The 14,680-nt window shown below is 47.6% G+C and overlaps 1 protein-coding gene across 2 annotated transcripts in view; it reads left to right on the plus strand.

The window, feature by feature from the left end:
• Nucleotides 1–14,680, plus strand: part of DOCK11 (dedicator of cytokinesis 11) — a 74,449-nt gene that overhangs the window by 12,808 nt on the left and 46,961 nt on the right. For both annotated transcript variants that reach the window (XM_042480214.1, XM_042480215.1), the window contains exons 3-9: nt 126–215; nt 1,008–1,090; nt 1,837–1,906; nt 10,968–11,063; nt 11,890–12,024; nt 12,965–13,142; nt 14,056–14,135. In XM_042480214.1, the coding sequence (XP_042336148.1) occupies nt 126–215; nt 1,008–1,090; nt 1,837–1,906; nt 10,968–11,063; nt 11,890–12,024; nt 12,965–13,142; nt 14,056–14,135 (732 nt within the window). The remainder of the gene's footprint in view (nt 1–125; nt 216–1,007; nt 1,091–1,836; nt 1,907–10,967; nt 11,064–11,889; nt 12,025–12,964; nt 13,143–14,055; nt 14,136–14,680) is intronic.

Below are 14,680 nucleotides of genomic sequence, written 5' to 3' on the forward strand. Positions count from 1 at the left end.
TGATTTGAAGATGAAGATGAGATATTTGCTTCGATTTCCAGGACCAGGGCTGCTCAGTGCTGAGTCCTTTCAGGACCTAATATCCAAATTTTGTAATTTCTTGGTTGTTTTCTCTCCCCTTCAAGGTCTCGGTCATTCATCGCCAGAGGAGGACGGTCCAGTCTTCTGTGCCAGAAGATGCTCTGAAAAAGGCCCAGAGTCTCTTTGTTCAAGAGGTAATAAACCTTCCTCCTTGGGTTATTCTGAGGATGGCTAGTTCCCCCTCTTTTTCCTTTTTCAACCAAGAACGGAAATTGTGCATTCATCCGAACCTTGCTGGGTTGAAACTCCCAGCATCCCTCATCCTTGGAAAATGCTGAGCAAGGGCTGATGGGACATGCAGTCCAACAACATCCAAAAGGCCACAGTTTGCACATCCCTTAGACTGTTTTCTAGACTGACAGTGGCTTTAAAGGTGTCCAGACCTGCTAGGGATTAAATGCATTGAGCTAAAGGTAAAGATTAAATGATGTAAATACAGAGGATGCAACGTACAGTTTTCCTGTATCCGATTTTGCATTTATGCATTTGTGAATTTGCAAAATGTGTATCTCACAGTTTAAAATTCCTGTGTAGTATGAAGGTTTTTTGTTGTCATTGTGTGCCTTCAAGTCGTTTCTGACTTAAGGTGGCCCTATCATGGGTTTTTCTTGGCAAGATTTGTTCAGAGGGGGTTTGCCATTGCCATCCTCTGAGGCTGAAAGAGTGTGATTTGCCCAAGGTCCCCCAATGAGTTTCCATGGTCAAGGGGAGATTCGAACCCTAGTCTCCAGAGTCCTATTCCAACACTTAAACCGCTACACCACAATGGCTCTATGAAAATGTAACCAGGGGATATCAATGGGAAGAGTTGTTATTCCTATGGATGAGAGATCTCCAAAAAAAATGCTGTTATTAGCAGCCCAGGTCTTGCAAACTCAGGGCCACTGTGGCTTCTTTACAGAACTGCATTTTAATTTCATTTTCAGTGCATTAAAAGCTACAGCTCAGACTGGAACGTCGTGAACTACAAATATGAGGACTACTCGGGGGATTTCCGCATGTTGCCTTGGTAAGAGCTTCTCCTCGTCCCTCTCTTTTCTCTCTCTTTCTTGGGGAGAAGATGGGTGCCTCTGAAGCCGTCTCAACAAGTTCCTAGAATACAGTTCAGTCAGCCTCCCCTTCATAGAGACAAACCATTGTAATAATTCAGAATGCATTTGTCTTCCGAGGTCTTGGCTACCATTTTGGGGCATGGCATCGCTAAAGGGATCTTAGAATTAGAGACGAATAAAGATTCTTTGTATGGGAAGTCTGGATAACTACAGCCTTAAGAATCTTTTTGCAACATCAAAGAAGCAGCCTGTTGCAAAAAGATGATCATATATAAAAAATTTAAAACGTTATGTTTAGTAACATCTTGCAAAATGTTGTTGTTGTGTGCCTTCAAGTCGACCCTAAGGCAAACCTATCACAGGGTTTTATTGGTGAGTTTCATCAGAGAGGGTTTGTCATTGCTATCTGAGGCTTAGAGTATGTGACTCACCCAAAGTCACTCAGTGGGTTTTACATAACTGAGTCAGGAGCTACGCTGGTTATGTATCTTCCAGATATGGTTCCAGTATTTGGTTAAAAATCAAATAATTCAGCGATTGCTGCATCTCTGTGAATGAGCTGCTCCTCTTTGTTCACAGCAGTCTCTAGATGCACTTTCTTGGATGCATTCATTATTCAGTCATCTTGTGCCAAACGCTCTCAGGTACTATTCTGCTTCTTTAGAATAAATCAAGTTAAATGACCGTCATGTGCTTTCCTCAGCAAATCCTTTCGGCCGGACAAGATCCCAAGCCACGTGTTTGAAATTGACGAAGACTTTGAAAAAGACGAGGTGAGGAGGAGGAGATTTTTGCCTATTGCAACACACTCAGTTGTGACATCTCTGCTTGGGCACACGCACCAAGTGTGCCCATGTGTCGCACCTTGCCTCCCACTTTCTTTCCACACATTTGTCCTGCAGGTCATTGAAACACTTGTGTAGTGTGAAGTCGAAGGCTTTCATGGCCGGCATCCATTGTTTTTTGTGGGTTTTTTGGGCTATGTGGCCATGTTCTAGAAGAGTTTCTTTCTGACGTTTCGCCAGCATCTGTGGCTGGCATTTTCAGAGAATGCTTGCCTGGAAAGGACTTCTCTGAAGGTGCCAGCCACAGATGCTGACGAAACGGCAGGAAGAAACTCTTCTAGAACATGGCCACATAGCCCAAAAAACCCACAAGAACAATTGTGTAGTGCTCCAGATGTTGTTGGATTGCAACCCCCAGCATTCCTCACTTTTGGCTTTCCCAGCTAAGGGCTGCAAGGACTTGCACTTGCAGCAACTTTGAGAGGCCCATGTAACTTCCATCTCTGCATTAGAAACCATGGTTCTCAAGCGTTGAGAAACTCTGATGAGAAGAATCTTGGACTTGATAAGATTTGGAACTTATTGGCCCCATACAGACAGGCCAAAATAAAGCTGCTTCCAGTCACTTTGGAGATATGCTGTTTAAATGATGCATGCATCCTGAGAGTCTGAAAGCTGCGCTCCAGTCTTTAGGAATGGATCATGGCTTTGGCATGGCTTCTGGACTCTTAGGACACATGCATCATTTAAACAGCATACCTCCAAGTGACCAGAAGCAGCTTTATATTGGCCTGTCTGTATGGGGCCATTCTCTGCAAATTTCACAGGCAGTTGCTTTGCATAGATAGCCTTAGCCGGTTTCTTCAGCAATGTGTCCCACCTTTGCGCAGCTCTTTTAAAGTTCAGACTAGTTAAGAGTCTAAACAAACAAACCCAGTTGTGGGAATAGGTGTTTCTTCTTCGTGGTCTCTGCGAATCATACAAATGGGTTGTACTGCGCCTGCGCAGTGCCTTCGGAAACTTCTGGAATCACTAGGCAAAGTACACTTTGCAACATGTTGAAACTTTTTGGCGGTAACCCCGCCCATCCCCTATAAAACCTCCGTTCCCGCTCTTTTCCCCAGTTCCTTTTTTCCGCCGCGTTAGCTGCCATTAGGAACTTCGCTCTTGATCTCAGATAGGAATCACTGGAATTTTTGACCTCGGACCGTTTTTTTTTTTACTCTTCTCTGCTTGCCCCCGACCTGATTTTGGCTTAGACTCGGACTGTTAGACCTCGCGCTTTCTTACCCCTCGGCTTGTCTCCCTCGCTCGTCATAGACCCGGACCGCCCGACTTCGTTTTCCGGACCATGCCATCGGTGCCTTTTAAAAAGTGCTCCGTGTGTAGGGGTAAGATTCCCGGCCAGGATCCCCATTCGTCCTGTCTCCTCTGCCTGGGAGAGACACACATCCCAGCGTCTTGCGCTCTCTGCAAGTCCTTAACCCCTCAGGCGAGAAAAAATCGGGAGACCAGGTTGAAGGCCGCGATATATACCAAGGTCTTCACGTCAGGGGCAATGTCTTCTGTGGGGGCTCCCACTTCCACCGTGACCCCCTTGCTGACTCTCGCCGAAGCCCCAACCCAGGAGCCGTTGGATGACCCATCGGTGCTCACTGCCGCCCTGGACCCCCCGCAACAGGGCCCGTCGGGAGAAGTCCCTCGACCCTCGAAAAAGGACAAAAAACATAAGAAGGGTCCCAAGGAAAGTCGTGACAACGGTAAGGACTCGAGCTCCCATAAGGGTTCTGCCTCGAGATCCTCTGTCCCGAAGGCACCCACTTCCTCCACTTCGAAGTCGGGTTCCACTCCGGGGTCCTCGGCCACCAAGGCCTTAACGCCCTCAGGTTCGGGCAAGTCACCATCGAAGGCAGGGACCCCTTCGACATCTAAAAGACCCCGCACCTCCTCTCTGGAGAGAGACCACTCTGCAGCAAAGCGTCGTCACCAGGACGAACGGGACCCCCCGGTGACCCACCAGAAAGAGGTGCCCCATGGCCGCTCGGACCTCGACCAAGGGCGCATAGACACCGACCGGAGATCACCGGATGCCGATGATCGACCATCAGATCCTCGATTGGCATCGCGGTCGGCTAGTAGCCTGGTCTCCAGGGCTCCTCAAACTGATGACTGCCGCTCCAATCGCCGCTTCGGTTCGCCACTAAGATCCTGGCCTACGCTCCCAGATCCTGTGTCCCCCATCAGTTCCAGGGATGATCGTCATTCTCTCACTCCAATGCCGACTCGCACACGCCGTGTGGCTTCTCCATCACCATCTCGAGATCGACAGCCGGAGTACTATTATGATACCGAGACGGACAGATACTATAGACTAGTCCCTCGGGATGATGAGGACTCCCTCTTTGAACCTCGGGATCGGAGACCCAGACCAAGAGCTGTCTCCAGACCCTCCAGGGCGTTGACATTCTCACCCCGTCGGGTAGAGGCCTCCACCGATCCGGATGTCGTGGAGCTCGAATCGGAGGAAGAGACATTGTCCCGGGCTCGTTATCGTCCCAGAGGTGATTCGTTATCCTCCCGAGACGATGACTATCAGTCTACCACTCAAGACTTCGCCCAGCCTGGTGCAGTCTCGCCATCTGATGACGTCCGGACCTTTGCAGAGCATGTCATAAAAATGTCCAATGCTCTCGATATCAAGGTTTCCCAGACCGAGGACGAGGCATCTGATCCGATTGAGAGACGGGTCCACGGCAAGTTGCCAACCCCACCGGCAATTCCTCTCCTCCCTTCTCTGGAGAAGTTGGCCAGGCGTTCCTGGGAAGCCCCCTCATCGACAGCATCCAACAACAGTAAGGTGGAGTCTCTTTATAGAATCTCGCCATCCACTCCATCATGGCTGTTTGGACACCCCAAACAAAACTCAGCCATCGTAGAGGGCTCCCAACGTGCGTCGACCCCTAAGGCCTCTCTGATGCCCTCGGACAGAGAAGCCAAAAAGATTGACACCCTGGCCAAAAAGGCCTATTTCTCATCGGCTCTGGGCATGCGGGTAGCCAACTACAACGCATGCATGGGGGCTTACATACAGTGGCTAATGGAGAAGATCTCCCCCCTCGTGCCAGATCTACCGGATGACTCCCAGGCAATCCTCTCAGAGGTCCGCGATGAGGCCCATTCGATCGGAGGTTGGCTCATCACTTCGGCCAGGCATGCTACTGACTGCTCTGCGAAATCCATGGCGGCTGCCATAGCACGCCGCAGACACGCTTGGTTACGGTCGTCGGACCTAAACCAAAACGCCCGCACAACCATCGAAGACATGCCATTTGATGAAGAAGGCCTCTTCCATCGCGAGACTGATGAGAGACTCAACTTCAAGTATAGGATGAGGACCGCGGCAAAAAAGCACGGTATGTCCTCCTCCCCCAGTCATCTTCCCGCAAGCGCTTCACGGCTGTTCGCCAGTGGTATGGCCAGGGCCAGAGGCCCTATCAACAAGACCGGCCATTCCAGCGTCAGGACCAGTCCAGACAGCGTTTTCCATCCCAATCTTCTTCCTCCTCGGGCCGCCAGTCGGGGCCCAAATATAAGAAGAACTATAGGAGGCAAGATTCAGAGCAAAATAAGAAAAGGACCTGAGGAGACGCAGCGTACTCCGTCGCTCCCTCTGTCCCGTCCTTCCTTGACAGGCTGAGGCCCTTTGCCACCACTTGGGCCTCGATTACCACCAATTCTTGGGCCCTCACCATCGTCTGTAGGGGTTATGCCCTTGAATTCAAAGAGCTCCCGCCAACTGGAGCTATCCTGTCCACACCCCCCTCAGACACCCTTCTCGACGAAGTACGCACCCTTCTGGCCAAAGGCGCCATCTCCCCTGTCGAACCCATCGACATCCCTAGATGCTTCTTCTCCCGTTATTTTACTGTTCCTAAGCCTGACGGAGGTGTCAGACCCATATTGGACCTTAGGCAACTGAACACTTACCTGTCTTATCGCCGTTTCCGGATGGTAACGCTGGCCTCTATTTTACCTCTGTTACAGCAAGACCTGTGGTTTGCAACCATCGACCTAAAGGACGCTTACTTCCATGTCAGCATCCGGGAGTCCCACCGCAGGTTCTTGGCCTTCGCCGTCGGGACAGATGTCTACAGGTACAACGTCCTCCCCTTCGGCCTGTCTACAGCACCTCGTACCTTCACCAAGTGCATGGCACCCGTCATATCCCATCTTCACCGCCGAGGCATGAGAGTCTTCCCGTACCTGGACGACTGGCTCTTCGTGTCTCCGTCACGTCAAGAACTGCAGCGACACACCTCAGAGACGCTCCAGCTCTTACGGGACCTAGGACTGGTGGTCAACCTCGACAAGTCTCAGCTGCTCCCCACCAAGCAGATAAAGTTCATAGGGTCCATCCTCGACTCCAACGACTGTATGGCATACCTACCTCCAGACCGTTTCCAGGCTTTGGTTCAAGCCATCAACCGATGCACTGCCCAGAGGCGAGCGACAGCAAGGGACATCCAGGTGGCCCTGGGGCACATAGCGTCGACAACATTTGTCACACCGTGGGCAAGACTTCGGTCTTGACCCCTACAGTCTTGGTTCCTGTCGACGTTCGACCTAGAAAGGGACTCCCCGTCTCGCAGGCTGGCCATCCCGAGACCTGTCGCACGCTCCCTCCATTGGTGGCTCAGCTCCCACAACGTCTGCGTCGGTATGCCTTTTTCGCTACCCCAGCCAGAGCTGGTGCTCACCACAGACGCATCCGAAGAAGGATGGGGAGCCCATGTTCTGGACCTATGGGCCAAGGGCATCTGGTCTCTAGACGAAAGGGCGCTCCACATCAACGCACTAGAACTGTTGGCAGTGGAAAAGGCCTTGAGAGCCTTCGAGTCCTCACTGTTGGGCAAGGTCATCCAGCTCAGGACAGACAACACCACGGTGATGTACTACCTGAACAAACAAGGAGGCACCAGGTCTCGCACCCTCCTAGACATCACCCTCCGGATATGGGACTGGTGCATCACCCGAGACATTCTGCTTCAAGCAGTACATCTACCTGGCACCCAGAACTCTCATGCAGATCTACTCAGCAGGTCTCCGTCCTCATGTCACGAGTGGAGACTCCATCCAGAGACGGTACACAACCTCTTTACCAGATGGGGAACACCGCAGATAGACCTGTTTGCAACCGTGTACAACTCCCATTGTCCCCAGTTCTGCTCCCGGACGCCGAACGACGGCTCCCTCGGAGATGCGTTCGGGCTTCGATGGTCAGGGATGGCACTCTACGCCTTTCCCCCCTTCCCTCTGATCACCAGGACGGTAGCCAAGATGACCTCGGATGCGGCCAACGCGATCCTGATCACGCCTTGGTGGCCGACACAGCCCTGGTTTCCGTGCCTTCTTCACCTATCTCAAGCCAATTTTCTCTGGCTCGAGCCCAGGCCAGATCTCCTGACGGTCCAGGGAGGACGGATCCGACACCCGGACATCGAGACCCTTCCCCTGGTGGCGTGGAGAATCCGTCCCTAGCACAGTTGTCAGCTCTGGTGCGTAGGGTCATTTTAGCAGCCCAGAAGCCAGCCACCCAAAAATCCTATGGACTGAAATGGAAAAAGTTTCTTCAGTTCCTGTCAGACAGACACCTCTCACCAGCCCAGGTAACGACGCCGCTGGTCCTGGAATTCCTGATGTCTCTAATTGACGCGGGACTCTGCCTCACGTCTGTCAAGTGTTACCTGTCGGCTATTTGCTCCTTCTTCCAGTTCGAGGGCAAGCCCTCTTTTTTCAAGGACCCTCTAGTGAAGGGGTTCCTAAAAGGATGTAATAACTTGCATCCTCAAGTATCCTTGCCAACCCGGGCTTGGAGCCTCGACGTGGTGTTGGGGGCCCTACAATCTAAACCATTCAAACCCTTAGCCACCACACACATTAGACTCTTGACCTGGAAGACGGTTTTTCTGGTGGCTATTACCTCTGCCCGCCGTGCGGGTGAACTTTGTGCCTTGCGCCGCGACCAGCCTTTCCTTAGATTCCACTTGGACAAGGTGGTTCTCAGAACGGACATTACTTTCTTGCCCAAGGTCGTTTCTACCTTCCACATGTGTCAGGACATTGTGTTACCTACCTTGGCTCCGAACCCGACTACCGACACCGAGAGGGCCCTCCATACCCTGGACATTCGTAGGTCTCTGGCTTTTTATTTAGATAGAACCAAGGACCACAGCCGTTCCGAGAGACTGTTCCAGTGCTATTCGGAACCGAGAAAAGGACTCCCAGTGTCGACCCAGAGACTCTCGAAGTGGGTATCCAACACCATTGCTCTATCCTATGAACTCTTGGGCAAACCCTTACCTACCAGGATTCGCTCCCATACCACAAGGGCAGTAGCGGCCTCTTCTGCCTTTCTGTCCGGTGTCCCTTTGGATGACATCTGTAAGGCTGCTGTATGGTCACAACCTGTAACCTTTATTAAGCAATACAGGTTGGACACAAGGGCCAAAAGGGATGCAACATTTGGGAGAACTGTCTTACTGTCGGGACTACACTGACTGTAGCATAATCTGCTGGGCTAAAAATTGGACAGCAGGCTTGCTGCTTGTGGTTGCCTCATCAGGGCTTGTGTCTTGAGGTGGGATTCTTTCTAAAAGTTTATAAACAAACCATACAACTGGTTCTGGTGTTCAGTTATCTTTATTGGTGCCTTTTATATTGTTGGTCTTTCAGGTGTCATGACACTCCCGCCTCCACTGACCTTAGCTCGCCAGTCTCAACCCATTTGTATGATTCGCAGAGACCACGAAGAAGAAGGACAGGTTGCTTACCTGTAACGGTATTTCTTCGAGTGGTCATCTGCGAATACATACAAATCCCGCCCATCCTCCCCTCAGTGTCCTGCTCATATTGGCTCATTCTTGTCGCCTTTACAGCGGAAAATTGCGGAACTGGGGAAAAGAGCGGGAACGGAGGTTTTATAGGGGATGGGCGGGGTTACCGCCAAAAAGTTTCAACATGTTGCAAAGTGTACTTTGCCTAGTGATTCCAGAAGTTTCCGAAGGCACTGCGCAGGCGCAGTACAACCCATTTGTATGATTCGCAGAGACCACGAAGAAGAAACACCTATTCCCACAACTGGGTTTGTTTGTTTAGACTCTCGAAGAAATACCGTTACAGGTAAGCAACCTGTCCTTCCATGCTTAGTCCAAATTTAATAGCTAGCTCCATCTAGACTGAAGAGATGAAGGGGAAAGGAAGAGAGAATAGGGACGCTGCTACTGTATTTTAATTGTGTTTTAAGTATAAGTATTGTGTGCCAGTTAGCCAGAATTTAGTCTGGGATTTCTCTGCTGCACTGAAAATGTGTATTTCCAATCTGTTCAACTGGCTGGCATCAAATTGACAATTTGGTCACACAAATTGTGGATCTTTTCAGTGAATCATGAATCTTTTAAATCAAAGGTTTTGGAGGTTTTCATGATACTTTGCACACAGTGAGTTCACATAGCATCATACAAAGGATACCTTTGGAGTCCCTATGCTGGGAGAAAGGCGGGATATAAGAAAATATATATGGAGCCCTGGTGGCGCAGTGGTTAAATGCCTGTACTGCAGCCATTCACTCAAAACCACAAGGTTGCGAGTTCAAGACCAGCAAAAGGACCCAAGCTCGACTCAGGCTTGCATCCTTCCAAGGTCGCTAAAATGAGTACCCAGACTGTTGGGGGCAAATTAGCTTACTTGCTAATTAGCTTACTTGCTGTTCACCGCTATGATCTTTGGAATAGCGGTATATAAATAAAACTTATTATTATTATTATTATTATTATTATTATTATATGCAGAAGCAAAAGCAAAGATCAATGTGTGTCTATGTTTGTGTTTGTGCATAGAAACAAGCACAGCCCTTCCATATGCATGCAGACCGCATGGCCATGCGGTTGTTGGGAACAAGGTGCTTCCCACATTGGAAGCATGGAATAACCAGAATTAAGAAGAGCATCTGGTGATTGGGTTGCCTTCCTTGGCCTTTGTAGCTTTTATAACACACAACATTTATTTTGTGCGACCAAATGCCAATTTGTACGGTTTGCCGGCTCCTTTGATGGAGAAGCAGCAGCACTGGGTTGCATCTCTGGCGAAGGGAACAGAAACAAACAGGATGGAAAACATTGCCAAGGAAACATGTACCATGAGAGTATCTGGGGTTTGCTCAGTTTGAAATACTAATTCCCAGGAGCATCATAGTTCTGGATGGGCTGAGTGTTTGCTAAAATTTGGAAAGGGTTCAGCATCCTGAAAAGCTCCTACAAATCCTGGATTAAAATCTGGACTAAATTCACCATTTTATTGACATGGAACAACTCCCACTAACAATGCTGAAATTCCTCTCCCCATATTAAATCTACTATATCTCCCCATATTAAATCACCTATCCTCTACTTTTGATTGACTGCTTTAAATCATGTTTTTTTAATGTCATTTGGTTTATGATTATGATGATTATGATTATTCATATGCATATATATATATGTATGGAAATGACTTTTAAAAACCCCATGATTTTTTGCATGCACGCGCACACACATATATATCTATATATGAATAATCATTTTTTAAAGTCATTTGGTTTAAACCAACCTGGTTTAAAGCAGCCAGCCCTGATCAGTGTTACAAATAGCAATAATAATAATAACAGCCATACACATACAAAAAAAAAAAATAATATAGTGGGTCCTTCTTATCCACTGAGATTTGGTTCAAGGATCCTGCTTGGATACCAAAATTTGTGGATGTTCAAGTCCCATTAAATACAATTTGACGTATAAGTTCAACCCAAAGCAACTTCCTTGCAATTATTCTCAAAGCTTATGGCTGCAACGTCTGGACTGCATTTTGCTGCTTGGTTTTCTGATTTAGCGCTACATTGGTGTTGCCCTGCGCATTAATGCAATTTTTAAAAGAAAGGCAATGGGAGGCAGGTTTGCTGTGTGTTTTTAAAACCTCTTTGAATAGCAGTAACAATTTTTGTGTCTCCTTCTGCCAGGATTCCTCATCTTTGTGTTCTCAGAAGGGCGGCGTGATCAAACAGGGATGGCTTTACAAGGCCAACGTCAACAGCACCATCACAGTGAGCATGAAGGTGAGATGCTTCTCCTAAGTGCCTAATGCGCAGGACTGGCAGACCCATGGCGACCCTATAGTGAACATATCATTGGGTTTTCTTGGCACGTTTCTTGGGAATGGGTTTGCCATCATGGCCTTCCTCTGAGGATGAGGAACTTGCCTAAGGTCTTCCATAGGCCTTGCATGGCCAAACGAGGATTCGAACCCTGATCTCCCAGCATCATAGTCCAAACATTGCACCATGCTGGTGGACAACGAGCAGTAATGGGTTTGTATTCACAATCTAGGGACAGTGAGACATTTCTCTCTCTTTAATTCTAATTCAGCATCTCATTGACATGAATGCTCACATTCCTATCCCCATATTAAATCTGCTATATCTCCCCATATTAAATCACCTATCCCTTACTTTTGATCATTGTTGGCTGCTTTAAATCATGGGTTTTTTTTAAAGTCATTTGGTTTAGGATTATGATTATTGGTTTATGATGATGATTATTGGATGATGATGATGATGATGATATTTTATTTCAGTCCCGCCTCCCCAGTGGATCAAGGCAGCTTACAATAATAATAAAATAAAATGCATACAATATAAAAAAATAATCCCACCATCCTCTCCCTCCCCAACAACCATAAATCTTATATAACAGTAATAAAATCCAATGATAATAGAATTTTAACATTGATTTGGTTTATGATTATGAATAAAGACTACAAGAGGGCTGAGATGCTCCTAAACGTCAAGGAGCTGAATGCATTATAATTGGTGAAGTAAGGTCAAAGGAGCAAATTTTATCTTCTAGTATTGAAGTTGCTTTTTTGCTTATCCTTTTTTGCAGGTCTTCAAGAGAAGGTATTTTTATCTCACACAGCTTCCGGACGGCTCTTATATCCTCAATTCCTACAAAGATGAAAAGACCTCCAAGGAATCCAAAGGCTGCATCTTCTTGGATTCATGCATCGATGTGGTCCAGGTATTTGATTTATTTTATCTTATTTCTATGCCACCTTTCTCCCAAAAAGGGACCCAAGGCAGCTCACAATATAAAAGCACATTAAAACAAATTTGTGAAAGACAATTAAAATAACCAAAGGTAGCGGCACGTCCGAAAGGATCTGCTCCCGTTTCTTTCTGATGATGTTTCGCATATCAGATCTGTAGAGCTAGATTACAAATTAATGCTCAGTCAATACCAAACCTTTGGGAAACATATTTTTGGGGAAAATATAATACCCAGAATCCCCCAACCTGGGAAAAATTCTGGAAGCCATTGTCCAAAAATGTTATATTTTCTCCCCCTTTGCCTATATATTGATCTGCTCTGGATTATAGGCAGACCTGTTTTAATTTAGGATGCATCTTCACTGTAGCAATAATGCAGTTTGATGCCACTTTAACTGCCATGGTTCCATGCTATAGAATCCTGGGATTTGTAGTTTTTTGAGGCAATGGCACTCTTCAGACAGAGAGGGCCAAAGACCTTGCAAAACTACAAATTCCAGGATTTCATAGGATGGAGCTACGGCAATTAAAGTGGTGTCAAACTGCATTATTTCTGCATTACAGATGCACCCTTGATCTGCTCTCAAGCCATGAGTAGTTCTGCCTTTTAACACATTCCCTCTGATTTCTAAATAGATCTCTCTTTTTTAAAAGAGATTAGCACTGAGATTTGGGTAGACTTTTCTTTTAACAGATTCCCTCTGAGTTCTGGGTAGATCTGTCTTTTAAAGAGATCTGCTTTGAGTTCTGGATAGAGCTGTCTGACTTCAAGCCAAGCCAAGGTCAAGATATTTCTCTTAACTTGTTGGATGAGGGCCATGTCTTTATTTTGCAGTTTTGCAGTGTCTCTTCCCGGCTTCCAGAAGGAACCTTGGCTTTTGCTTTGCTTGGTTTTGCGTTTCTTTCTGCAGTGTCCGAAGATGCGGCGCAACGCCTTTGAGCTCAAGATGCTGGACAAGTACAGCCACTACCTGGCGGCCGAAAGTGAACCGGAGATGGAGGAATGGTTGGGGACTTTGCGGAAGATCATCCAGATCAATACGGAGAGCCTGGTGCAGGAGAAAAAGGAGGCGGTGGAAGCCCTGCCAGGTTAGCTTTGGGGACCTATACAGCAAAACCCCATTGCAAATAAATCTTCCTTTCTTGGGAAAACCATGTCTTGTAGCATCTGGAAGATAGATTTTCATGCATGAGGACTACCTTGGAAAATGCGTATTCTTGTTGTGTGCTTTCAAGTCATTTTCAGTGTATGGCGACCCTAAGGCAACCCTATCATGGGGTTTACTTGGCAAGTTTCTTACAAGGGGATTTGCCATAGCCATCCTCTGAGGCTGAGCGAGTATGACTTGCCCAAGGCCACCCCAGTGGGTTTACATGGCTAAGCTGGGGTTCGAACCCTGGTCTCCAGAGTCACAGTCCAATGCTCAACTACACCATACCGGCATACCACGATGTTGCTACATAAATAACCAATCACAGCAACATGTAATGTGTGTCCTGCTCAGATCAAGGTGGTTTGTTTCTTCATGCAAATACAGCACAATTGTTGTTATGCCCAAGGTCATCCAGTGAGTTTCCTTGGCTGAGCTGGGATTCGAACCCTGGTCTCCAGAGTCCTAGTCCAACGCTCCGATCACTACACCAATTTTTCCCATTACTTAGACTTGAAATGAGAAATGTAAAAATGCACCTTCTCCGCTCTTTCCCTTGGAGTGGTGCATTGTTGTTCCCTCTGCCTTGCAAAACTTAGCAGAGAAACAGCATCACTGGAGGGAGAGCTGAGTCTCTGTCCCTGCATTTGTCTGTGCAAGAGAGAACAGGGACGTGACCCCCACTGGTTGGACTGAAAATGCTTGGCCCGGTTCCAGCCATTCCCATCCAATTTTCCAGTGCAGTGTTTGGGAACGAAGCCTGCTTTCCTCCCCTGCTCCTGGGAACAGCCTCACCCAAAAGGGCTGGCTGGGTTCCTCTGCTGTAACATCTGCTTTTTGTGACTTTGCAGATGACGAAACCGTCAGCCAGGGAAAGTCGGAGAACATCCTGGAGAGCTTGGAGCGAAGCATGCATCCGGAGCTCATGAAGGTAGTCTTTGTGTCTGGAGCCCCTGTAAGACACGGAAAAGCTGGGAGAACAGGGTTGGGGAAGGCGAAAGGTTTGGAACAAGCCCCGGGCCTCAGTTTTGGAAGTCCATTCTTTGCATTTTCACCCAGGTACCATTCAGGAGCAATGCAGAGAAACAGGCGGATTGCTTCTGTTTCTCTTGCCAGCATCACATCCAAATCTTTCCATTTCCAAGTGAAAGCAAATGCTGCTACTATGGAAAGCTGGGAGCAGTGCTTGTAAACACCAGCCATTTTTAATTTTTACAGATTGTTATCTTGCCCTCTTAAATTCTGGATTTTAAAACAAATGTTTTCCAAGACAGCTGATAAAATCATCAGTTTAGAAATGTCAGTTCGAAGCAGGAAGGGGAAAAAAAATCATAGAAAACCAGACCAGCCTAAAAACCATTAAAAGGTTACTGTTTTGAGATGGTGGTTCCCATTATCCCCAGCCAGTATGGATACTGGTCATGCTGGCTAGGGGATTCTGGGTGATGTCATCAAAGTTCAATTATTAATCCTAAT

The sequence above is a fragment of the Sceloporus undulatus genome, chromosome 7 (assembly GCF_019175285.1).
Source record: "Sceloporus undulatus isolate JIND9_A2432 ecotype Alabama chromosome 7, SceUnd_v1.1, whole genome shotgun sequence".
NCBI classification, from domain to species: domain Eukaryota; kingdom Metazoa; phylum Chordata; class Lepidosauria; order Squamata; family Phrynosomatidae; genus Sceloporus; species Sceloporus undulatus.